This window comes from Diabrotica undecimpunctata, chromosome 3, assembly GCF_040954645.1.
Source record: "Diabrotica undecimpunctata isolate CICGRU chromosome 3, icDiaUnde3, whole genome shotgun sequence".
In the NCBI taxonomy this organism is placed as follows: Eukaryota; Metazoa; Arthropoda; class Insecta; order Coleoptera; family Chrysomelidae; genus Diabrotica; species Diabrotica undecimpunctata.
The window spans coordinates 83588314-83614495 of NC_092805.1; the positions used below are offsets into that span (position 1 = coordinate 83588314).

The window sequence follows — 26182 nt, forward strand, 5'->3', positions numbered from 1 at the left end:
TTTTCCCTTTTAGATGCTGTTGGTTTGACTGAGACAGTTTCTCTTTTTTTTGGAAATTTTCTAGTTGTAACTTGCTTAATTAAATGGTTTGGAAAATCGAAAATGCTGGGTACAGCATCTTTTTTTAGTTGTTTTTTTGAACTCCAACCGCTAGTAATATACGAATCCGCTGTGAAATGTTTGGAGCAAATTTTAGAACTCTTTGTTGGTTTAAAATTTTCACGGCGCATCGCTATAATCAATTTTTTTGCAATGATGAATCTTTAGGAAATCTAAAACAATTTATTTACTGAATCCTTTAGTTTTCAATCTAATTATAAAATGAAAATTATATATAAGACTCTCTCTCATATGTATCTATTTTAAACACTTTGGGAGGAAAAAGTAAAATAATAGGTGCTAAATTTCTGGTATGTTTTTCAAGTTTAATGTGTGAATTTACTTACCCATGAAATGATATATCTGTCCCTTTTTTTTGTCGCTGCGTACAATTAAATGCACTGCAAGACCCCACCATAATTAAAATATTAATGTATTGGAAAAATTTTAAATTCGAACACTTTAAAAAGTTTACAACGCGTATAAACAATTCTAATCTCTACCGTTTCTGCCGCACACTGACGTCACCCACAGCTGTGTGAATCGTTTTATGTTGGCTTCACTCTTCGAGACGAGAGAATAGCATTACGGCTTGTCTATCAGTTTTTATGGTCTAAGGTATGTACCCTATGTATTTGAAACATACAAAAATTCTGCCACAAAAAAATTATTGACTGACCTTTTAGTTCACACACGACGATGTCTCCTTTCGACCAAAACAGCTCCCTCTTGTTGATTACGTTAGGCTACCAATCAAAGCCTTCTCCGTTTTAAGTATCAAACTATCAGCATACCAGCAACTCTTTCTCCAAAACACGAGCAGGCCTCTTTTACCAGTACTCGTTCAACAAACTCAAAAATTCTCTCCTGTCTTTCATTTACTAACAACCTCTTGAGACCCAAGTATTTTTTTACTTGGTGTGCAAATATTTTTAATAGTTATAGTTCTTGTGACTTACTCACTTGAACTTTATAGAATCAAGGAGGTATTCGACTTCTCAACTTTGACCTATCTCTCGTTCCACCTTTCAGCCACCCACTTCTAACAATTAACAACACTGGTACTTGCTTTTTAATTGACTACACAAAACTTCACGTGCTTCTTTCGGATGCCCATCACATAATAAATTTTTTCTTATCCAAACTTTCAAACATTCACTCTCTTTTATCCCCATTCCAAACTCGCTAACCAATCAGAAAATTACTATATCCAGCCTCTCATTTTACATCAGAAAAACCCAAGCATTGCTTCTAAACAACTATTCTTTGAAAATGATAACGGTTTTACCTTATACTTTCTAAATACAATAACTACCTGGTGGCTTTTGCCTTTCCAGAGAAAAAAAAACAAAAGGTTTTAAAGTATAATATTTACAAATACCGGGAAACAATTGTCTATTCACATTAAGTATTTACTAATGTTTTGTTTTTCAGTCCTTCAGGGTAAAACTCATTATGGATAAACCCACTGCTTAAAACTAACTTATAACAAATATTAATTGATAAAATGAAACATAACAATAAAATGAAACAAAAAGAAAGTAGTTGGCCCTCTGTCGCCAACTACTTTTTAAAGAAAAAATAGTAAAAACGAATCTGAAGGCAGGAATTATGAATTAATAAAGAAATTAAAGTAAAGTAATTATTTAAATATAAATTAATAAAGATGTGGCGTTTATAACCTTACAATATATATATATATATATATATATATATATATATATATATATATATATATATGTACGTATATATGCATATATATATATATATATATACATATATATATATATATATATATATATATATATATATATATATATATATATATATATATATATATATATATATATATATATATATATATATATATATATTGTTATGATATGTAAAATCGAGAAAAATATTGGGTTGATTAAAATATTTCAAAGTTCAAAAACATTAAAATAATTCAGATAAGTAGGATAATAACCAACAAACATTTCGAAGAAGGAAAGTTTTTAGATTCTTGGATTACCTGTATTAAACAAAATGTAAGCTATGCATAAATTATTTCTTTGTTATACTTGAGTGACCCGCATAATTTTAAGTGAAATCCAAAGACAATTGAACCGGGTTTTCCAAATACATTAATGCAGTGATTAGAGACAATAGAAGAGATTTTAGAAAGAGGTTTTTGTTAGTTTTTAAGAATTATAGAAAAATATTATTTGTAAATAAGTTTTAGGAAATTTTATAATTATAGGTAAAAATTTGTTTGTTATCGAAATGAAAAAATGGGGGAATTGTGACGAGTTTTAATTGGCGGAGATTGAAAAAGGTGGGATAGGTATGTAGGAATGAAAGTTTAGCTAGATTTAGGAGAGAGAAAAGATCATCAGTTGGTTTTCCAAGTCTGTAAGACGAACAGTGATTGTTCTCTGGCGGTTCCCGAGAAGTAGCAAGCAGTAGTGTTGAATGTTAGTGAGTTTTTTGTGAAGTTAGTGTATCTGACAGAAGCTGAAGCAGCAAAATATTGTAAGTCATATTTTTCTACTTATATTCCAAGAGTCACTGTTCAGGCCAACGAGAGATTCATTTTATCGTAAAGAGAAGATATTCCAAGAGTCATTTTTCACTCGGGCCAACGAGAGATTCCGTTTATCGAGAGGAGAAAGGCTATCATAATTTGAATGATTTGTGCTTTTGAAGGAGATCATTAAGGACGATATACTTGCAACAATCTGTTGTAAGATTGCTGATTACATAGGGAGCGGTTGAGAGGAGATAATATAGTCTACAAGGAACAAGGATTTGGACCACTCATCATCAGAGAGAGATATTTTTGTTTTCTGCAGTTTTTCTTTTATTGATAACACAATTTTTACACTTAATTTAGAAAGGATATAAATATTTTGATTAGGAGAGTTAGAATAGTTTGGGATTTTGAGATTTCAATTAATATTGTTTGTACCAATAATTTTGATTGTTCACGTACGTAGAACAAAATTTTGAGAATCATTATATGAGATTTGTTTATTGAAAACTTTTGAGTGTGAATTATTTCATTATTTTTATTTCAATATATAGTGTTAGATCATATGTGTTTTTTATTATTCCGGTATTCTTTGGACCTTACCTTTCACATGTAATAGCATAGATATTGAAGCACGAATTTAACCCTGAGATAAAAGAATTAAAAATTGTGATAGAGTCATAATCATATCATTTAAATAATTTTAATTAATCAAAAAAATTAATTAGCTAATTATTGCTTGGCGCACCAAGACTTTAAATATCACAATAACTGGCTTCCAAAACGTGGGGCTTGAAAACATCGCAGCTTTACATTTGAAGGAAGGGAAAGAGATCTGGAATAAGTACAGGTGATCCAGAGATAAAAACATATAACATTGAGGGAATTTGAATTTGAAAGTATTTTGACAATTTTTCCAGGGAATATAAATTTGATTTATTGATTGATCGTAGTTAGTGGATATTTACTGCTATTGAATTATTTGATTTTATTTTCTTTACCAATCGTACATTTGATATTTATTTTGAATTATTTGAATTTTACTGATTGCATATTTGATATTTGTCGTGAAAATTTAATACATTTGGGGAGAAATATTGTCGTGTTCTGAAACATATAGAGTGTTGTAAAATTTCACATTTGGCGGGGACAAAAACAGTAACGAAAAGAAACAACATGTCGACCACAAGGAGTCAAAGCAAAATGCAGGAAAGGAAGGAGGATAACAGAGAAGATAAAACAATTTTGGAAGAAGGATCGGATAGAAGGAAATGTTACAATAGTAGAGGAGAGAAAAGAACCATCAGGGATAGATAAAATATTACAACTAATGCAACTCCAGTCACAAAAAATGGATGAAACAAAACAAACAATGGAAGAAAACCAACGGGAAACAAGACAAGCAATAGAACAAAATAACAGGAATATAGAGCAGCGTCTGGAAAACTATGAACAGGAAATTAAAGGATGTGTTGAGGGGATAAAGAAAGAACTGATACAACAGATAGAAGAAATAACCCTAAAGAATGCAAAACAAGAGACAGAGATTAAAGATATCCAAAATACAATGAAGGAGATACAAAATTGCCAGAGAAAGGAACTAGAGATGCAGAGAGAAGAAATAGAAACTAAAATGAAGGATATTAAGACTGTCCAGAAAAAGGAATTAGAAAAATTAGAAACAAAATTTGAAAACGTTTTACAAGAAGACATGCGAGAAATAGAAAGAAAAATGGAGGAAATCAAAAAGAAACAAAATTCCGGGGAAAGAAGGGAAATGGTCATCCATGGAACAAGCGAGGCGAAAATACAATTTGGCGGGGATATTCGGAAAACGCACCCAGTACCGTTTGTTAAAAATTTGAAAACCAAATTACAACATATTAGATATTTTGACGATTGCAAAGAAACAATTAGAAACCATTTGAAAGAAGGAGCAGCGTTATGGTATGAAAGCAAGGAAGATGAGTTTGAAAATTGGACAGATTTTGAAAATAAATTTCTCAACTATTTCTGGGGGAAAAATCTTAGACCATAAAAACTGATAGACACGCCTTGTACCGAACCGATGAAGCAAACGCAAAGAGCCCGCTTGGATTCTTAGCAAAGCACTAGTAAAATTACCCAATTTTAGATTAATTTTAATATAACTTCAATATTTTGTACAAAATATGAAAGATAAATTATTTAGTAAAGTAATTAATAAATATTTTTGCCTTAAATTGTAAAAATAAATGTTTTATTTGAATGTATTATATTATTATATTATTATATATCGTTGGTATATCTCTTCTTGTTTGATATTCAAAAATAAATTTAAAGGAGAGTAATTTTCTTTTGGGTGGAAGTTTCAGGTTAGGTAAAAAAAATATGTAGGAAATCTATAAATTTATTGACCACAAAACAAAATAGCTTTTGTTAACTTACTTCTAACTCGTATTACATTATTTAGTTTTTCACCTTCGTGGTACAATCTAATGTTGCAATAATGGAAACAAATGATCTTTATTAGATTAAACAAATGGTTTGTTTCAAAATCATGATCAAACATATGTTCTTTGTATGCGTTAAACACAGAACCATGCACGTTACTCATGACGTTTAAGATCAATTTTGTCATTATTTTGGAATCGTTTAATTTTTTTGAATTGTACATAAATTTAATTTCGCTTTCAGCAATTTTGCAAATATGAATGACGTCTTTAGAAGGTTGAATTAAAAATTTTTTTGATATGCTATAATTTTTGTCTTTTATGAATGGAGATTGTAAATTATCACATTCAATTGCACACAAACATATGTCACAATCTAATGTTTTCTTAACTTTCTTAACGACAAACCCAGCGATATAGTCAACAACATCACAAACATAAGATGACAATGTTCTTGAAAAACTTAAATTATTTACAGTGTAATCCTGATCCTGGTTACTAGTTATTGTTTCCCTATTATTTTCATCACTTATAAAGTTGTCAATGAGTTGATGATCAACAGTTTTCATTTTCACCGTATTTGTTGTGCTCATTGCTAATATTATGGAAGGTGCCTGTTCTATACAATTAGCCTGGGTAGATCCTGTAACACTTGTGTGCATTAAGAGTCTTTTATATGCAGCTTTAAATTGTTTTGCCGTTGGGTTGTTGTTGTAACCTCCATGACTCCTAATAGAACTAAAGAAAACTTCTAAGTGATCTTGAGAAAGTTTATAGGTTGAAAGATACTTCAGACCTCCATCCATATCCTCCACGTAATTTTTCCAAATTCCCATTAGTGACTTTAAACTAATGATCATACCAATAAAACCCGTCTTTCTTTGGCTTAGATATAGGGGTTCGCCATTTTTGAAGTCCTTAAGTGAACTAAGATACTTTATAGATTCTTCAGTTTTTTGAAAAATCGCTTGTTTATTATGTTGCTGTAAACTAGATTTTAGGTGTTTTGCCAATAAATTTCGGCTATTTAAAATATCAAAAATATCATTGATATGTTCAATAAAATTTTGAGTAGCTTCGCTATGTACAAATTCTTTTGAGCTTTTATTTCTCAAATAATGTATTGCCTTAGCAACTTTTTGGCTGAATGTTTGGGCAGCTAATTTCACTTTCATTTTTTCCTTATACCAATTTAAATGCCTTCGCGTTATCCTAGTTGCAAGATGAAGGCCTTCCTTTTCTTGAATGTCTACTAATTTTTGCAAATATTTCCATTTAATCGCTTTATTATTCCCGTCAAAAAAAATTTTGTAATAACCTAAAGTATTGCGAATAAGTTTCAATATATGTGGAGGGTCAAATATTACATATATTGGTTGATTTGTTGCTGGATGTAGAAAATATACTTTATTGGAATTAATCGATAAATCAACTCCAAGTTGTTTAACCATGCTAATATTTGATGCTACATCATCAAACGTTAAACTGGTAATTGTGACATCAGCTTCGTGCATTATTTTTAAGCACATTTTTATTAGATTACTTTTTTGAACACCTGATAACCCAGCGATTAAAAAGTAGCCTATCGGCAGCTTCCATGAATCATTTAAACTATTAATTAAGAATACAATTGCTTCTTTTGCTTTAATGTCGGAAGAGTCGCTTTGAGGTTTACTTCCTATATCAACATACCTAAAATTAATGTTTTCAATTATTTAAATAGAAAATATAATGTTGATACTTTTTATAATTGCTAATAAATATTAAGCTACACTTACCCTAAAAACTTTTCACCATCCCATTCTATTTTCTGGTGTATAGACATTTCATCGACCATCAAAGCACAGATACATGATTTTCCTTTATTTCTAAGTTCAACTACTTTTTGTTTTAATACATTCACTGCTTCTTTTTGAAATCCAGGCTCACAAGCTACTACTTGATACCACTTTTGAAGAGTTTGTGGATGAGGCAACATGTTAGGAAAAGTTTTTCTGACATACAAGTAAGCTTTTGGTGAATAGAAATTAAGAGTGAGCGCAAAGCTTTTTAACTCCGGTGGATATGTTTTAGTGCTCTTAGATTTAAGTAGCTGCTTAAAGATAGTTTTTGCAGAAGCATGCATCGTATCCTAATAAAATAAAAAGCAATAATCAAAACTTGATCGACTAACTACAAACAATATAAAATAATACACTGTTATACATGCCAAAGCTAAATAGATCACTAATAATTAAGTATTAATAATTTTCCTTACCGAAAGTTTCAGAGAGGAATCTTCATCGATCATCTGTTTTTCTTTAAGATGTTCTAATAAAGATTTTAAGGTATTTACTTTTTTAATAAGCCTTCTATTTCGTTGTTGCAACATTTTGATTTGTTTGTTTTTCCTTTGAATTAATTTGTTTACTACTACTTTATATCCCTGGTCTCTGTTAGATGATTCTTGTTCAAAGTCACCAAGGTAATGTCTTCGCTTTTTTAAGGTAGTTTCGTCTGAAATTTCTACTTAAGCCTTTATGGTGGTAGATTCACTCGTTACATTTATATTTTCCCTTTTAGATCCTGTTGGTTTGACTGAGACAGTTTCTCTTTTTTTTGGAAATTTTCTAGTTGTAACTTGCTTAATTAAATGGTTTGGAAAATCGAAAATGCTGGGTACAGCATCTTTTTTTAGTTGTTTTTTTGAACTCCAACCGCTAGTAATATACGAATCCGCTGTGAAATGTTTGGAACAATTTTAGAACTCTTTGTTGGTTTAAAATTGTCACGGCGCATCGCTATAATCCATTGTTTCTGCAATGATGAATCTTTAGGAAATCTAAAACAATTTATTTACTGAATCCTTTAGTTTTCAATCTAATTATAAAATGAAAATTATATATAAGACTCTCTCTCATATGTATCTATTTTAAACAATTTGGGAGGAAAAAGTAAAATAATAGGTGCTAAATTTCTGGTATGTTTTTCAAGTTTAATTTGTGAATTTACTTACCCATGAAATGATATATCTGTCCCTTTTTTTTGTCGCTGCGTACAATTAAATGCACTGCAAGACCCCACCATAATTAAAATATTAATGTATCGGAAAAATTTTAAATTGGAACACTTTAAAAAGTTTACAACGCGTATAAACACTTCTAATTTCTACCGTTTCTGCCGCACACTGACGTCACCCACAGCTGTGTGAATCGTTTTATGTTGGCTTCACTCTTCGAGACGAGAGAATAGCATTACGGCGTGTCTATCAGTTTTTATGGTCTAAGGGAAAAATAAACAGAGAGAAATCAACCAAGAGCTACAGAATGGAAAATATCACGAAAAAATGGGAATATCTGAAGAAAGATATGCTTTGCAGATATATAACAATTCAAAATATCTAGAATACAAATATTCTACCAAACAGCTGGTAGAAATGATCAGCAGACATTTTGAGGAAACGTTGGAAGATCACGTGATTTTGAGAAACTATCAAGATATTGATAGTTTGTGCCAATTCCTTCAATTAAAAGAAGCGAAAAGAAAAGAAATGAGAAATAGAAGACAACATGACCAATATAATGGACCGGAAAGAAGGTATTCATCAAATTATGACCAGAGAAACCGACATCCCAGATCAACAAACGAATATAGGCCGAGAAATTACAATAATTACAATAGACAACAAAATTACGATAACCGGAATGATACACAAAATAGAACAAATGAAAATCACAACAGGAATAGAGATGCACAAAATCATCCGAATAGGAATACTAACGAACAAAGGGACGATAGAAATAACCAGAGCTTACAACAACAAAATAGAAGGGAGATGAATCATGTAGCAATAGGAAACGAAAGACAAATTTCTAATTCTAATCTAATATTTTTAGATGCATTTATAAAACATAAAGCGATTAAAATTGTGATTGATTCTGGCTCGGAGATATCGCTAATCAATAAAAAACTAGTAAAAGAATTAAATTTGGACAGATTTGTGTATAAGATTCCTAGGGTTGATTTAGTGGGTGCAAACAATAAAAATTTGACGACAGTAAACGAAGGTTTGGGAGTACAGATAAGAGTGGGAAACAAATTCCATATTATGAAATGTGTGGTGATTGAAGATTTAAATCATGACATGATAGCGGGAATTGATGAATTGAGGAAAAAAGATATCACCATAAAATTTTCGGAAAATAAACTGGAAATCAGAGCAGAACCAGACAACACAGGAGAAGAAAAGCAAACAGATCGGAAAACAAATTCTGGAAGGATCAATGCACAGGAAAAACGCAAAGAAATCGATATGACTGTAGAGGATAAACCGAAAGTACAAGAACAAGATCTAACAGAAGAGAAAAAGAGAAGGAAGAAAAAGAAGAAGAGTTCGAAAAGAAAGCAGGAAAATAAGATGGAGACCAGAGAAAAACAGGAAATAGAAGGTACAGAAGAATTGTTGGCAACCGACGATAAAACAGAATGGAAGCAGGAAGAAAAAGAAGGTATCATCAGAGAAATGAAAGGAATAGAAACATGGTGCTCGGAATACCAAAGGGAATTAGAGGATAAAAAGAAAACAGAAGAAAAAATGGCACTGATGGACGAGAATCCAGAATTTTGTGAAGAAGTATTATGGACAGTGAACACATGTGGACAAAAGGAGGATGAAAGAAAAATAAATTGCGGAGAAAACATGGGAAAGAAAATAGAGAAGATTTTAGGAAACCATGGAGATCTTGTTAATGAAGTAAACCGAGTGGCTAAAAATTATGAACTTTCTTTTAAGGGAAAATACTTGGAAAAATTTAAAACGAAAATATATCCAATCCCGTATAAAGACAGGCAATATACGGGGTATTTTAACATTCACGACATCTATCAATATCATGAATAGATTTTAATAACATAGTGAAATAATTTGATCCTGGAAAACTTTTGTCATTTTTAAAATTTAACAAAGAGTTTTCGGCAGATCAAATGGCGGGGATTTGTTATGATATGTAAAATCGAGAAAAATATTGGGTTGATTAAAATATTTCAAAGTTCAAAAACATTAAAATAATTCAGATAAGTAGGATAATAACCAACAAACATTTCGAAGAAGGAAAGTTTTTAGATTCTTGGATTACCTGTATTAAACAAAATGTAAGCTATGCATAAATTATTTCTTTGTTATACTTGAGTGACCCGCATAATTTTAAGTGAAATCCAAAGACAATTGAACCGGGTTTTCCAAATACATTAATGCAGTGATTAGAGACAATAGAAGAGATTTTAGAAAGAGGTTTTTGTTAGTTTTTAAGAATTATAGAAAAATATTATTTGTAAATAAGTTTTAGGAAATTTTATAATTATAGGTAAAAATTTGTTTGTTATCGAAATGAAAAAATGGGGGAATTGTGACGAGTTTTGATTGGCGGAGATTGAAAAAGGTGGGATAGGTATGTAGGAATGAAAGTTTAGCTAGGTTTAGGAGAGAGAAAAGATCATCAGTTGGTTTTCCAAGTCTGTAAGACGAACAGTGATTGTTCTCTGGCGGTTCCCGAGAAGTAGCAAGCAGTAGTGTTGAATGTTAGTGAGTTTTTTGTGAAGTTAGTGTATCTGACAGAAGCTGAAGCAGCAAAATATTGTAAGTCATATTTTTCTACTTATATTCCAAGAGTCACTGTTCAGGCCAACGAGAGATTCATTTTATCGTAAAGAGAAGATATTCCAAGAGTCATTTTTCACTCGGGCCAACGAGAGATTCCGTTTATCGAGAGGAGAAAGGCTATCATAATTTGATAGGATATAAATATTTTGATTAGGAGAGTTAGAATAGTTTGGGATTTTGAGATTTCAATTAATATTGTTTGTACCATTAATTTTGATTGTTCACGTACGTAGAACAAAATTGTGAGAATCATTATATGAGATTTGTTTATTGAAAACTTTTGAGTGTGAATTATTTCATTATTTTTATTTCAATATATAGTGTTAGATCATATGTGTTTTTTATTATTCCGGTATTCTTTGGACCTTACCTTTCACATGTAATAGCATAGATATTGAAGCACGAATTTAACCCTGAGATAAAAGAATTAAAAATTGTGATAGAGTCATAATCATATCATTTAAATAATTTTAATTAATCAAAAAAATTAATTAGCTAATTATTGCTTGGCGCACCAAGACTTTAAATATCACAATAATATATATATATATATATATATATATATATATATATATATATATATATAATATATATATATATATATATATATATTGTAACGTTATAAACGTCACATATTTATTAATTTTTTCTTCAAAAAGTGGTTGGCGACAGAGGGCCAACTACTTTCTTTTCTTTCTCTTTCTTTCCGGTAGAATAAATATTTGCCTTCTCTCTCTCTCTGTCCGGTAGACTAATGCCCGATTTCACCAACGATACCTAAACAGTTGCCTTCGAAAGTAATTCTTATCGAAAAGAACTTCCTAAGTCAATACTTAGGAACACTAGCGTTTCACAACTAAAAGAACTGCTTATCTAGGAAATTCTTTCTTAGGTATTACTTTGGGTACATTTGAACTATTATTGATAAATAAAAAGAAGAATAAGAAGTTATAACCTTACTTTTTTATTTGTTATTGAATTGTTTGTTTTCCAAGTTGGTTTTATTCAGTTTTGTCGAGTTATAGTTAGTTTAATTAGTAGTTAGTTATTTTTAAATTAGATTTGTTTAGTTTTGTAAATTATTTATATACGTATAGTGAAATGGAGGATAAGAAAAGGGCTGTAAATTTCACGTATGACGAAAAGTTTAAACTGGTTGAATTTATTAAACAGCATCCAGTACTGCTTAATAAAAAAACAGATGGTGCTACTAATAAAGCGAAAGATTATGCTTGGGAGGTGCTAACTACAAAATTTAATAGCAGCGGGTCAATTAAGAGGTAGGGAATATGCCATTATATAATATAAACAGTATTCATTCATATCTCTCAAAATATTTTAGGTCAGTCAGCAGTCTTAAAAAAATGTGGAATAGAATGAAGTCGGAGTGTAAAGTGTATAAGGCAAAATTAAAAATAAATATAGCCAAAACAGGTGGTGGAACCTCAGATATAAAAGAAGATCCCCTGCTAGATCTAATAGCAAATTTAATTGGACGGGCTGCTGTAGGAATAGCAAATGTAAATGATTGCGACGCTATTCCTGATGTCAATGACAGTGTAATAGTACAAACTGTGGTTTCCGATATGGAAGACATTGAAATAGAAGAAATGGTGGTTTCAGATATCGATGCTATTATTGAGGAAGAATCGGAAGCTACTATTACACCTGGGCCATCCAACATTTTAAATCAGACTCCTCAGACTCCTTTCCACAGTAGAAGACGTCCAAACGTAATAAAGTGTAATAAAGATATATTAAATGAACTAAAATTGAAAACGAAAGAAAAAAAGGAGAACTTCTGGATGTGGAAAAAAATAGGTTAATGGCAGCAGAAGAACATGCCAATGAGTTGCATCAGCATCAAGTCAAAAAGGCAGCTCTAGAAAATGAAATTCGGGAGAGCATAATAAATAAAATTAAAAGTGAGTTAATTGCAATATTATATTATACAGTATAATTCATTTTTAATCTAATTTTAATTTCAGATAACGAAGAAGTGCCACCAGCTCTATTGTCATTATTGAAATAATTTTAGAATAAAAAATATCTTGAAAATTGTTTTTTATTTTATATTTTTAATAATACACTTTTAATAAAATCATGAATAGGTTTTTGAAAGAAAATACCAGTTTGTTAGGTAGAATATATAATTCTTTTTTTAGTATTAACTATAGAACTATAAATTTGTTTTTTTTGAGATTTTAATGGTTTTGCTGTATTAAATTGACGAAATTTATTGAAACAAATTTATTTATTGACGAAGTTATTGAAAAAAATTTTGGACAATAACATCTCTTGCATTGCCATATAGATTTTGATCATCAAGCGGTTGATTGATTTGTCCAGCTTCAATTAATTGACCAATGTTTTCCATATCATCTGGGGGCTGATCTTCTTTGGCTTCAATACAAATATTGTGTAAAATAGCACATGCTATTATTACATTTGTAGCTCTTTCTAACTTTAATCTTAATCCTACACTAAGTACAGGAAACCTCCGTTTTAATACGCCATATTGCCTTTCAACAATATTTCTTGTACGAATGTGGCTATGATTATATCGTACTTGTGCTTCATTCCTGGGATTCAAATATGGCGTCAGAAGATAATTCTGTAATAAAAATCATATAATATTATATAATTTATTTACGAAAAAAATCATATATATATATATATATATATATATATATATATATATATATTCAGTAGTAAGAATTTATTTACCTTTAATGGATATCCACTATCTCCTAACAATATACCATTGCCATATATCCCTCTTTCAAAATTAAAACATAATCTGCTATTTTGAAATATAACAGAGTCATGGGTTGATCCAGGCCAGCGACATACAATGTTATTTATTTTTAAGTCTGGTGAAGATACTGTCTGCACATTTATAGAAAAGTAGCCTTTTCTGTTTCTAAACAGCTCTGCATCATCTCCACCTACAATTATTAGATGTAAATAATATTACAATCGTTAAAGTTATTTATTGCTTTACCTGGGTTTTCAATCTTAATGTGGGTACAATCCAATGTGCCGAGTACATTTGGGAACCTAGCTGCTTCAAAAAATTTTAATTTAGTGGTTGCCATTTCTTTATCTGTAGCAGGAAATTTAATATATCTATCTTTTAACCTCCCTAATGCAGTTGTTACACGTCTAATTACCCTGCAACTAGTACTAGCACTTACACCTCCAAAATCTCCTAATTCTAAGAGAAAGCTTCCAGTTGCATAAAACCGCAATGTTTGCAACAACATTGGGTGATAAAGAATTGTTCCTGAAAAAGGAATGAAATGTAATATATTAACATTTTATATTTAAACTTGCACATACTTGTCTGTAATAAACTCCAAATCATTTTCTATTTGTTCCAACACATATAAAACTGTTGGTTTAGACATTCGAAACCTTCTAAAAAAATCCACATCGTCCAAAGTTTCAAAATAATTTGGTCGATTCTTGATAACTCGAGGTCTTCTTTCTGTTTCTTCTTCAGAATCAGATGAGGAATCGAATCGATCTAGATTTTCGATAAACTGTAGTGCTTCCATATTATAAATAGTACCAAAGCAACACTTAATTAATATAAAAATAATACAAAAATAACTAACTATACAATAACAACACACAAAATAAGGTAATAAGCAAATTATTGACAAAATTCACAAGTACATCCGTTAAAACTGTTAAAACATAACCTCACTTTTAACTATAAGTAATACCTAAAATTTTTAGGTAGATCGCAAAACGTATCCTACCATTAGGTAATGCTTAAGCGGCTTAGGCAATTCTTAGCGTATGGTGAAATCCGTTTTAGAGTTAGGAAGTATCTAAGCCCGCTTAGGTAATTCTTAAGTATTTAGGTATCCTTGGTGAAATCGGGCATAAGTATTCTGATCTGTGTTGACAGAAAAGCTAATTCTATGTCATCTGTGCTAACTTCATTTCAGTCTCCCAATTACATTCTGTCAATCAGCTTTTCTGATATAGTGGGATAGGTTTTTTGTCTATAATTAAAATTTATAAAAGAAGGCAAAAATTATAATAAGCTTCATTTTATGGTCTGCAACATTCTCTTGAGGTGAGTACTTTCACTGAAATCTTTATCCTATAATTCTGACAGCATTTTCAATATTCGTAACCTCACTTCTTTCGAAAGCACGTTTTTTGATTATATGCATGTGGGAATCTTAACAAAGAATTTAACTAAGTAATAATAATTATATTTCATTTTATCTTTGTCATTCGCTATTTGTTTAATTGTAATTTTGTAAAATGGCAAGATAGTTAAACCCTTTATGATGTGTGTAATACGAGCTGTTTCTTGTATTTTAGTTTATTGACCATATCCAAATTTTATTGGCTGAATTAATTGGCCGTATTCCAGACTTTATTGGCCGTATTATGAAAATTTATTGACCATTGGAGGACCTAACCATTTAATTGGGAGTCACTCACATGGTACGGTACTTATAACTGCAGCTCACAGGAGGACCTAACCGTCTAATTGGGAGGACACACAAGCAGCCCATTGAAGTCATCGATGCCTTAAGTATCACCCTTACTATATTTATTGTTAAGCATTGGCAGCATTGATTGTTTTCTGTTTTTAATAAATATGATTCAGTTTAGTTTGAACCTTCGAAGAGAGAAGTCAAACAACAATAACCGACTTATCGATTTGGTATTAATTAGTGTTCAAGTTTTTGCTCTTTCGTGTTACTAAATTTATCAAAACTATTTAAATAAGTTAGATTTTAAAAACTTCGCTATAAGACGCCAGATGGTGAAATTCTAGGTTTCTGTTCAAGTGGAGTTTTTTGTGAAAGTGATAGTTTTTCCAATATGGAAAGTACTGCTGCCGTCATGGAATTGGGAACAATAGGTGCTAAGGAGGACGACCCAAAACTATTTGACTCGATAAATTCAGATAAGTACTCGTTAAATAATTATTGCGTATATGTTGAAAAAACTAATCAGCAACATTTGGGTCGTTTGCATCCTATGTTTGTAGGACATATTTTACACAAAAATCTAAACGTACAAAACATTCAGGAAATTAAGGGAATAGGTAGAAATCGCGTTAAAGCGTTGATTGAATAACCCAAACAAACGTTTGGGGTTATTCAATCAACGGTTAAAGTAATATTACATTTAATAGCAAAAGCTAACAAGTTGGTCACAAATAAAAATTTAAAAGAATTAAACTTAAAAGCTTTCATACCTAATCACCTTTTAGAGGTCAAGGGTCTGATTCGAGACGTTGACACAAGTTACGACCCTGATTATTTAAAACAAAACATAAATTCAAACTCAAGGGTTGTAGATATCAGACGAATGCACAGGAAAGTTAAAAAATATGGTAAAGCTGAGTATGTACCTAAGAAGACCATTGTAGTCAGCTTTGAAGGTAAGATATTACCCAGCCATATATCCGTTAATTTTGTTTATTTTAATGTGGAAAAGTTTATAGGCAGGGTCACACAATGCTATAGATGTTTGAGATTCGGACACATATCAAAACAGTGCAAAAGCAGCCAAGAACATTGTATTTTATGTGAATCTGTAAAAACCGAAGAACACAACTGTTCTGAATCTAATAAATCATGCATACATTGCAAGAGTACACAGCATACATCGATTTCCAAACTATGCCCAATTTACGAGGAACAGAAACGTATTAAAAATTTGATGATAGAAGCCTTCTTCTCCTTCTTAGAAGCCAAAAAGGTCAAAATACACTATTAAAAAAACCAATATGAATGTTTTCATTTATTTTATTTTACCACTTTTTACTTATTCGTTAGAATCAGATGTTGGATGATATCTTCAGTAAATAAGGTTTTCCAAGGACACACAACTCTGAGAATTTTACAAAGAAACGGAAGGTCCGTTGCATCCAATAAAAATAGTTTAGTTCATTTTTTAACAGCTGAAAACATTGATATAGCGTTGTTAAGTGAAACATGGTTCAAACCAAATTAAAATTATACATTTAAAGATTATAATATAATCTGTCAGAATAGATACGATGGGTATGCCGGTGTAGCAATTTTCATTAAAACTTCTATCCCATTCTGTCAAGTGAATATTACTAAAAATTTCAATGATAAAATTTTAGTTTGTGGCAAGTCCGTTAAATTTAACAATTTAGAATTAAGTTTCTTGTCTGTGTATAGGTAATAAGTTAAAAATTTTTAACTTATTTATAAATTCAATTTGTTTTTGTGTTAAGAAAATGTTTTCAAAATTGTATTAAAATTTCAGAGAAGCATTTATTAGATAAGGACATTTTTGTATTAATTCTTTTTGAAATGTATTAGCAGCAATTTTAATATCCAAACTAATTTTTTTTGGTGAGTTAACAAAATTTTTTTTTTCTTTCTAGTTCAACTTTGTATGATATTTTGTCTTTTTAAGCAGCTCTTGATAATAATTGTAAACACAATTGAAAGCTCGAGATAATAAATAGTCAACCAATAGCCCCTTTTATGGACTCCAACCCATCCAAAACATTTATATATATATATATATATATATATATATATATATGAATATATATATATATATATATATGAATATATATATATATATATATATATATATATATATATATATATATATATATATATATATATATATAAACCAGAAGTATTTGCTGACAACGTAAGGAAGTAATTGGGTTTGCAGCAATATATTGCTGCACACACAATATTTAACGTTTCCTTATATATATATATAAATATTTACGCCGGTATATTAGGCGCCACGCCCTTCCAGTAGGGTTCTATGGAGGAGTATCACCGAGATTGCAAGTCCTTACCTCTTGCCGTACTGCTATACCATAGGCCGATCAGACTCCAGCTTATTCTAGTCTAAGCCACAGATTCGTTTTAGAATTAGCTTTTTTTTTTTATTTTTCTGTTCACTGAGGCAGTGACCATTTGACAGTGAATTGAATGAGAGTCGGCCGTCTGGCCTTCTTGGCTGTGACCGACAATGTTACATCATAAAAATTTTATTTTGTTAATAAAAAAATTAAGAAAATTTATAAATTAGTGCAAAAAAATGCTTTTTTTTGCAAATATCTCCGTAAATTGTTGATAAATCTCCGTAAATGATATAAATATTGTTTATTTAAAATTTAAGGAAATTATAGACAAAAAATCAAATTGCGACCATAAATTATTGTTAAAAAAAACGGAAGGTAAAAATACGAGTACTTTTTCATCTATTTGTCATCTAGTAACCCCCACCTATGTCTTAAAAGCTTCAGATATCTGCGAAAAATTTTTCGACCTTTTTTTTAACCAGACTGGGCTAATATTGCTTCGCGCAAGTCTACAGTACCACCATTTTAATTTTTCATCAATTCTTCCTAATAAATTTTCTCTTTCCCCTTGTAATATCTTGGTGTAGTGTTATGCTGAGTTCGCTCTTATTTTAATTCTTGAAAGAAGTTCCTGATTAGTTTATTTTTAAAATCTTCTGCAGTATAGCTCAATTTTGCTCTAATCACAATCATTGTTTTCTTCTACATATCTGTGTTCGATTGTTTTTCCTTGTGCTCTTAATTCTGACTTTATTTCTCTCATTAACTACTCTTTTACAACCTTCAGTATACCAGCCTGTTTCTGCGTTTGTCTATTCCTTGGTAATACTGAGTCAGATGCTTGTTGTATTTTTTCTTTTAGTTATTCCTATCTGCTTTCTGTAACCACCGCCATTAGTGGTACTTTCACATTTACATTCAATTTATTTACCATAAAGTTAATAGCATCTTCAATTTCTTCATTATGCTTAAAATCGTGTTGTGTGATTTCATTATTTTGTTTTCCCATTTGTTTGTCCATATTTTCAATTCTGTTTTCCAGAAAATATATCTTTAACTTGATTTTTAAATTTTCTTTGCTTAAATTGTATATTTCATCTTAAAAAGTTATTATGGTCTTTTCAGATCGCCTTAACTTCGCTCATAATTTCTACTTATTACCTTTTCTTTCTATTCTTGATTATTACACCCTTTCTTAATTGAGGATCTAAATTACTTTTTTCTGACTACGTATTGCTTTAATGAGTGATCACTAATAATTATTATATTCGTTTACTGCAAAGTTCTCAAAAACTTATACCGTTTCGTACTAAAAGCCGCTTAAACCGCTCAAAGCTCGTAGCATAATTAATTGTATGGGTTAATTTTATATATTTTTGAAAAATTTTTAATTATATTCATAATTTATCATATGCATTAACTTTGCACTCTTAATAATCAAAATTCAAATATACAAACAAAATATATAAACATTTTAAGAAATACGCCTAAGCTTTTTTTGGTTAAACATTTATTGCCTGTCATTTATAATAGGTAATACAAAAATAATGACCTGCGACCTAATGCCGTACAAAAATATTGGTACTAGGAGCAGGGAAAATTTTTTATTTTCGGAAAACTTTTTCACCATTTTCGGTAATTTTACACAGTACTGCATTCATACAAAAAAAATCGAATCGGTATATAGATTAATTTTTATGCAACGCCGTGCATTTTGGCTGAGCCAGGGGTGAGACATCTAAGGCACAACCCTTAATTTTAACTCCCATGCTTTGTGTATCGATAAGAATTGGCGGCATAGTTTCTAAAGTTGTTGTTATATATTGTAGTATCGATTTATATGTAATTCATGCTGAGTCAAATGTCCCATTAAAATTTTCCCATGAGCTTGTAGTCTATAAATGTTTATAGAAATTTACTAAAACATTTTGTCCAGTTTGCAAGCGTTTTGAGTTAATAATTGGAGTTTACACCCCAATACTATATAAAATATAGTTAAAAAATTCTATTATTTTATCATACGATTAGAAAATTTTGAACTACCCATTCACAAGTCTTCTTTTTGTCTTTTTCTTCCATAAGTCAGACGATTGTTGATTAGAAAATAAATTAGAATTTTATCAATTCATTAAATAAGCAGGTTTTAGAAACGCATAAAAATCTATTATGAATTATGAAAAGACATTATAGAAAATAAACACAACAAAAAAGTAAGTTTTGACAAAATGCCCAATTGACTTTCTAGACTTATATTCAGCAGTGACTTAGAAAACATTTAATGATAGTATTAGTGTCCCTATGATGCGACTTTATTAATTTCTTTATTAAAATATTAAGTCTTACTTACATAGTCTTTATTGCTAATTGTATATCAGGCCTATCCATCTGTCTGTCGTCGTATATCTCAGGACCATGCCACTTGAGGTAATAGTAATTTACAATTGTTGTTTTGGTGAGTTCTACGTCGTTTGCACATGATAATAAAAATATAATTATCATTTCGTCCTGTATCCTCAAAGGGACATATTTGTCTTTTAAATTTGATACGAAAGTTCGTATTTCCTCAACATTTTCTAAAAGAAAAATTTGGGTTACCTATTACATAGTAAAAAAAAAATGAGTAACAATATTTTTATTCCTTACATACTCGTACACATACATACACCACACACATGGAAAACCATTATATCTACAAACTATAATATCTACTTTATAAGAATTTCAATTTAATTTTAATTTCAACTATAGTATTATAATTTTAATAGTAAAGTAGGAAAATGCAGAGTCAAAAATGATATTAGTGAGTATGCACCGGCGTGTAATACATTAATACAATTCTGCGAAGAAAAAAATTTTGTCGTAAAATAGTCAAAAAAGAAAAGTCAGTGCTCCAATTAACGTACATACAGAGATATTCAAATTAGTCAACGAAGAAAACATCCATACTAACGAGACTGTTCGATGAAATCTATAAATTCGGAAGAATTTCATAAGATTGGTTTAATTCTATGCCATAAACAGCAACGCCAAAATTGATCCATGTTTTTAAAATCATGCTTAAAATTATTCATTATCGAATATACAGTTTGGCGCACCGAAAACGAAACAGACGCATTTACTGGCAGATGATTCCTTTTTTGAAAAAACGCTCGGACCCGTCGATTTTGTTTTCGAGGGGGACACAAAATTGGCATAAAACCACTTTAACATTTGCAGCCCCTTAAGCGGGGGTGGCATCATCCCTAAAATCTTAAATGAAAAGGGGGGTCGAATGATCCATTATTTGAAAGGTCTTTCAACTCCCTTTATAATGATGTAAAATTCATGTATTCAATTCAGTAGTTTTGGAGATTTATTGATTTAAAGTTTAAAGTAGACTTTAATAGGTACATCAAATTAGTTTGTACTTCTTTCAGAAGAAATTTGAGTAAAAGCATTTTCTTGATAAGTAAATGCTTTTATTTACTACGCCCATGGTTTATTAATAATAAAAATAGCAATTGAAGTGTCCTTTGTAACAAAAAAAGTTGTTTCTTGAAGAAACATAAGTAGAGAATGCCACGTACTTATTTTAAATAGGAAATAGTACATTAGTTTGCGATTGATTTGACCAATCTTTGTTGTTAAAATATCATTTATTGCTTTATACATAAATTAACCATGGTTTATTCCACGGCAGAAAGGGTTGAAATTATTGAAATATTTTTCGGAAATAATCAGTGCGCTAATAGAACAGCACAAATTTTTAATGAGCGACATGAGAACAATAATGTGCACCAAAAATATGTTCTAGAACTTGTAGCTAAATTTCTGGAAACTGGATCAGTCGCCAATACAAAACGTAATATTGAAAATCCTATAAGGAACGAAGCAACAGAAGTGGGGGTTTTAGGGCAAGTTATTGTAGATCCTACATTAAGTACCCGCAAATTGCAAACTTCGTGTGGTGTTAGTCGACGTACTATCCAACGGATTCTAAAGGCCCATAATTTTCATCCGTATAAAATTCACCTTGTACAAGAACTTAATGAAGACGATTTTGATAAGCGATTAGAATTTTGTGAAGTTATGAGTGAACGAATTACAAACGATGAACAATTTTTATTTAACATTTGCTTTTCCGACGAATGTTCCTTTTTTTAAATGGCGAAGTAAATCGTCATAATTGTCGATATTGGTCGGACTCTAATCCCAGAATTTACCATGAGGTACACACACAGCAGCCACAAAAATTAAATGTTTGGGCTGGAATTTTTGGCGATCATTTGGTTGGTCCTTTTTTCTTACCTGGAAATTTGACTGGTGAAATGTATTTGGAATTACTGCAAAATGCCATAGATCCTGCGCTAACAGATATAATTGAAAATCAGAATGATGGTCGATACGTTGAGAATATGTTGATATTCCAACAGGATGGTGCCCCACCACATTACGCATTAAGAGTTCGGCATTATTTAGATCAGACCTTTTCAGGTCAATGGATTGGTAGAAGAGGTGCCGTTGAATGGCCCCCAAGATCGCCAGATTTATCACCTTTGGATTTCTTTTTGTGGGGTTACTTAAAAAGCAAAATCTATGCTACTCAGCCAACATCCTTAGAAGATTTACGACAAAGAATTGTGAATGAGTGCCATTAAATTACTCCTCAAATATTGCAAAATGTCCGGCAACGTTTTCAGCAAAAACTTTATTATTGCATGGAAAATAATGGTGGTCATTTTCAACATTTACTCGGCTGACAGGTCAGTTCATTCTTTATTTTTTAACAACTTTGCTGCTATGTATTGATCTCCTCTTACGATGATTTATTTAAACTTTAAATCAATAAATCTTTAAAACTACTGAATTGAAGTACATGAATTTTACATCATTGTAAAGGGAGTTGAAAGACCTTTTAAATGATGGATCATTCGACCCCCCTTTCCATTTAAGATTTTAGGGATGGTGCCACCCCCGCTTAGGGGGCTGCAAATGTTAATGTGATTTTATGCCAATTTTGTTTCCCCCTCGATAACAAAATCGACGGGTCCAAGCGTTTTTTTTTTAAAGGAATCATCTGCCAGTAAATGCATCTGTTTCGTTTTCGGTGCGCCACCCTGTATAGAAAATGGAAATGGATAACGGACAACTTAGTTTTCGAGAAGGAATGGGAACTAAAGTAGCGATATTTGGGTTATCTGTTCTATTAAAAAATTAAGAGATCAATAAATAGACGTAAATATTTGTTTTATTGGAAAGGAAAATCCATCTCCGTTTGTTGGCCTTTAGCTCTTTTAAAATTTAATTATTTCTCCTGTGGTTAGTTGCCCCCTACCCTATTTCATCGCAGTATCGGAACCATTCTATTGATACAGCTCCTCTTGTGAAAATCCAATGATAAGCCGGTCCAGGATCATTTCCTATGCGCCTTATCTTGGTATTGACGGTCGCTGCTGCCGTCCATTTAACGACCTTTCGATCGAGGTGTGGGAAGGTAAGGCTATATGCGGATTAGATAAAGTACATAATTGGGACATGTTTCCCCTAGGAGGAGAACTTAGAAGAGAAACAGTAGCTGACGTAGGGGTATGGCTGCTGAGTCCTGAAATACCTCGCTACATAGTACTTTTTAACATTCTACACAAGAAGTGATCTATTATTTGGCTACATCACTATCACCGGAAGTAGAAGCTGCGATAAATAGCATTAAGAATGCAAAAGCCGCAGAGATAGATGACTTCTACGCAGAATTTTTGACCAATATTGACAAAAACGCAGTAAACAGACTTACCTTGATGTTCAATGATATATACCAAAGTGGAAAAATACTTAACAGTGGCTTAGATCAACTTAGAGATTATCGAATAATAAGCCTTATGAGCCATCTCGTGAAAACTTTTTAAAAAATCATACATAAAAGAATATATAAAAAGTGTGAAAAACATATTACAAATACACAATTCTACTTCAGGGATGAATTGTGTACTCAAAATACACTTTTTGAAATACAGGTTCTCTTTCAACGATGTATAGACGTGAATTGTGATATGTATGTGTATTTTGTTATTATAATTAGAAATTAGAAAGGTTATTAGAAAGCGTCGATAGAATAAAACTGACGAACTGATGGATATATTAAATTCATTTGGCCTAGACAACAGAGACTGCAGTATAATAAACAATATCTATTACAAACAAACTGCAGCGTTTAGAGTTGGGGATCATTTAACATATGACATAAACATAAAAAGAGGTATGCGGTAGGGATGTATATTTTCCTCATTATTATTCAATATATATATTCGGAGCACATTATGAACCTAGCGCTAACTGATATAAACGAGGGAATACTTATAAATAAAGAACGACTGGACTGAACACTAATGACACTGTCATTTTTGCATACAGTCTGGAAGGTCTGAAGATGCTTGTCTTTAGGGTAAGTAACCACGTTTGGGCTCGATTTTAACATAAAAAAACACACTACATGGTTATGAGCAAAATAGGATAACACTGATAAAATTATTATTAAATCAACAACCTTTATCTACACAGAAGAAGTTCTACACAGAATGACGCTACGACCTACTTAGGCCATACTTCAAGGTAAGGTGCATGAAAAAAGAGGTCCAGGAAGAAAAAGAATATCCTGGCTTCATAACCTACAAAAATGATTTAATTTCACCACTACCGAACTTTTTAGGGCAGCAGTTAATAAAGTCAAAATAGCCATGTTAGTAGTGTTCAATATCCGTAACGGATAAGCACCATGAGAAGATTATATGGCTGTGAAGCCTGGAAGTAAATACTTCAAGATGCTAAGATCCCTTCAAAATGTGTATATGAAGAAGACACTTAAAAATATCCTGAACGAATCATGTACGCAAGGAAAAAGTTTTTCAGATGCTCAATAAACAAGAGAGTTGATTTGCAACAACAAAAAAAAGAGACACAATTCATATCTTGGTCATGTTAAGTTGGTCAAGAAGCGCAGTAGATCAAAGTTTGATTATTTTAAAGTTAATTACGTGAACACGAGATTATAATGGTTTGTAGTCATATTAACTGCTTAGAGTTATACAATATAGTCATTACTTCGCTGAGATTGTTGCTAACTTTTAGTAGAAGATGGACAATAAGATAAAGAAGAATTTCAATATCCAAATATTACCAAAGGCGAAAGTTATAATCTTCTTCTTCTTCTTTCTTGTTGTATGTAGGCTTTTAAGCCTGTTTCTTCTTCAATACTAGCCTCCTAAATTGTTTAAATTGTCGCACCATCTTTTTCTTGGTCTGCCAATACTTCTTCGTCCATTTGGTGACTTATCTCGTGCTATTCGTACTATTCTATCCTCTGCCATTCTACTAATGTGTTTGTTCCACTCCTGTGTCCGTTTTGTCACCCAGAGTAAAGGCAAGTAGTGGCAATATAAAAGCTTATTATATTGAGTTGTATCAAATTTATCAAACATAATATACAAGGATTAAAATCATCACTGATTGACAATCAAACGATATACTTTTTATATTACATATTAATATTTTGTAAACTAATACTCCTGGTAGAAATCATATTAGTTTTGCTGTTTCAATTCTTCCTATCAAAACAGGTCATACAATTAAAAAAATTATATCGTACCTAAAATGATCGTAAATAAAATTATATCATATCTTATAGAGATATATTGTGTGTACAAAGCAAGATAACAAACAACTAAATCAAGCTGAATATGTACAGTAAATAGTAAACGATAGATATATTCAAACACTGGAGGACATAACGAACAAAAAGTCTCTTGACTTGGTACAAATATAGTATGAACACAAGTCATAAACTCAGAAAAGATATTCATTGGATATCTTCATAAAAACGAAAGATGGGTACAACCTAGAGATTATATGGTGGAATAGAAAAGGAAAATATCAAATATGTTAACCCTGTATAGTAATGTTATCTTTTTTACCTTTAGATGCTCTTCCTTCTGCTATTAAATCCTCTGCCTTAAACTGATATGGCAAGTCAGTGTCTGCTGTAACTTCCTCCATATTAATTTTAACAGTTTCCGATTGGTTTTTCTTAATTATTACAGTTGTTGTATGGAAGTTAGGTAGATGTTTTGGTATAGGAGTATACTCGCCGTTTTTTCTTATAGGATTTCCAAGCAACGTAAAGAATACTAAAACAAATACGCACACGAGAAGTATTTGTGCAATATAGGGCTGGATACATGCAAATATCGATGATTTAATCCGGTAAACCATTATTCTAAAATGTATCGAATATTGAAAGTCTGGTGAATACTTACAGGTGCTAGAGTTGTATTTATTTCTGTTGAATCTGTACATCGTCTTAATAAGTTATATTGATATTTTCTTAAACATGTCGAAATTAAATTTGTAACGCAATATTTATGAAAGTTTATTAATATGTTGTGCAAAATCGCTGAAATCTCAGTCATCGATATTTAAGTGTATAATTCACAACCTACTTCATTTTTTTCAATGGCTCTATATAATAACAATTAAACGGCGAAACAGAAACAGATTCACACTAATTGAATGTGTTATGGGTGCAAACGTCCTCTTTGCATATTAAAATCAAAAAAACTGTTTCAAAATGTTATCATTCTAAATAAATTATTAATTGCATATGCGGTTGTATCTTTTTCTTACCACTACTG

The 26182-nt window shown here is 30.9% G+C and overlaps 3 protein-coding genes across 10 annotated transcripts in view; 1 reads left to right on the top strand and 2 right to left on the bottom strand.

The window, feature by feature from the left end:
• The window catches only part of LOC140436979 (retinaldehyde-binding protein 1-like), a 124486-nt gene that overhangs the window by 59323 nt on the left and 38981 nt on the right, over positions 1–26182 (bottom strand). For 3 of the 8 annotated variants that reach the window (XM_072526176.1, XM_072526177.1, XM_072526175.1), the window contains 2 exons: positions 25466–25678; positions 19870–20095 (listed from right to left, as the gene is read on the bottom strand). In XM_072526176.1, coding sequence (XP_072382277.1) covers positions 19870–20095; positions 25466–25547 — 308 coding nt within the window. In that variant the 5' untranslated portion in view covers positions 25548–25678. Of the gene's footprint in view, positions 1–19869; positions 20096–25465; positions 25779–26182 lie in introns of those variants that run through there. The other 5 variants (XM_072526171.1, XM_072526170.1, XM_072526172.1 and 2 more) reach the window with 3 other exon arrangements.
• LOC140437899 (uncharacterized) lies at positions 264–7501 on the bottom strand. The gene is made up of 4 exons (XM_072527690.1): positions 7301–7501; positions 6822–7174; positions 6450–6735; positions 264–272 (listed from the first exon to the last, which is right to left on the bottom strand). The coding sequence occupies exons 1-4, from the start codon at positions 7412–7414 to the stop codon at positions 264–266; spliced, it is 762 nt and encodes a 253-aa protein (XP_072383791.1). The 5' UTR covers positions 7415–7501.
• Positions 11485–12507, top strand: LOC140437900 (uncharacterized). Its single transcript, XM_072527691.1, has 2 exons — positions 11485–11961; positions 12024–12507. The coding sequence occupies exons 1-2, from the start codon at positions 11783–11785 to the stop codon at positions 12505–12507; spliced, it is 663 nt and encodes a 220-aa protein (XP_072383792.1). The 5' UTR covers positions 11485–11782.

What these genes read in the sequence shown, in the direction of transcription:
- LOC140437899 (XM_072527690.1), bottom strand. Translation starts at nt 7,414, where the DNA reads ATGTTGCAACAACGAAATAGAAGGCTTATTAAAAAAGTAAATACCTTA. An exon ending in ATTCCTCTCTGAAACTTTCG is followed by an intron (nt 7,175 to 7,300) that starts GTAAGGAAAATT and finishes TTATTTTATTAG; the next exon opens with GATACGATGCATGCTTCTGC. An exon ending in GATGGTGAAAAGTTTTTAGG is followed by an intron (nt 6,736 to 6,821) that starts GTAAGTGTAGCT and finishes CATTAATTTTAG; the next exon opens with GTATGTTGATATAGGAAGTA.
- LOC140437900 (XM_072527691.1), top strand. Translation starts at nt 11,783, where the DNA reads ATGGAGGATAAGAAAAGGGCTGTAAATTTCACGTATGACGAAAAGTTT. An exon ending in AGCAGCGGGTCAATTAAGAG is followed by an intron (nt 11,962 to 12,023) that starts GTAGGGAATATG and finishes AAAATATTTTAG; the next exon opens with GTCAGTCAGCAGTCTTAAAA.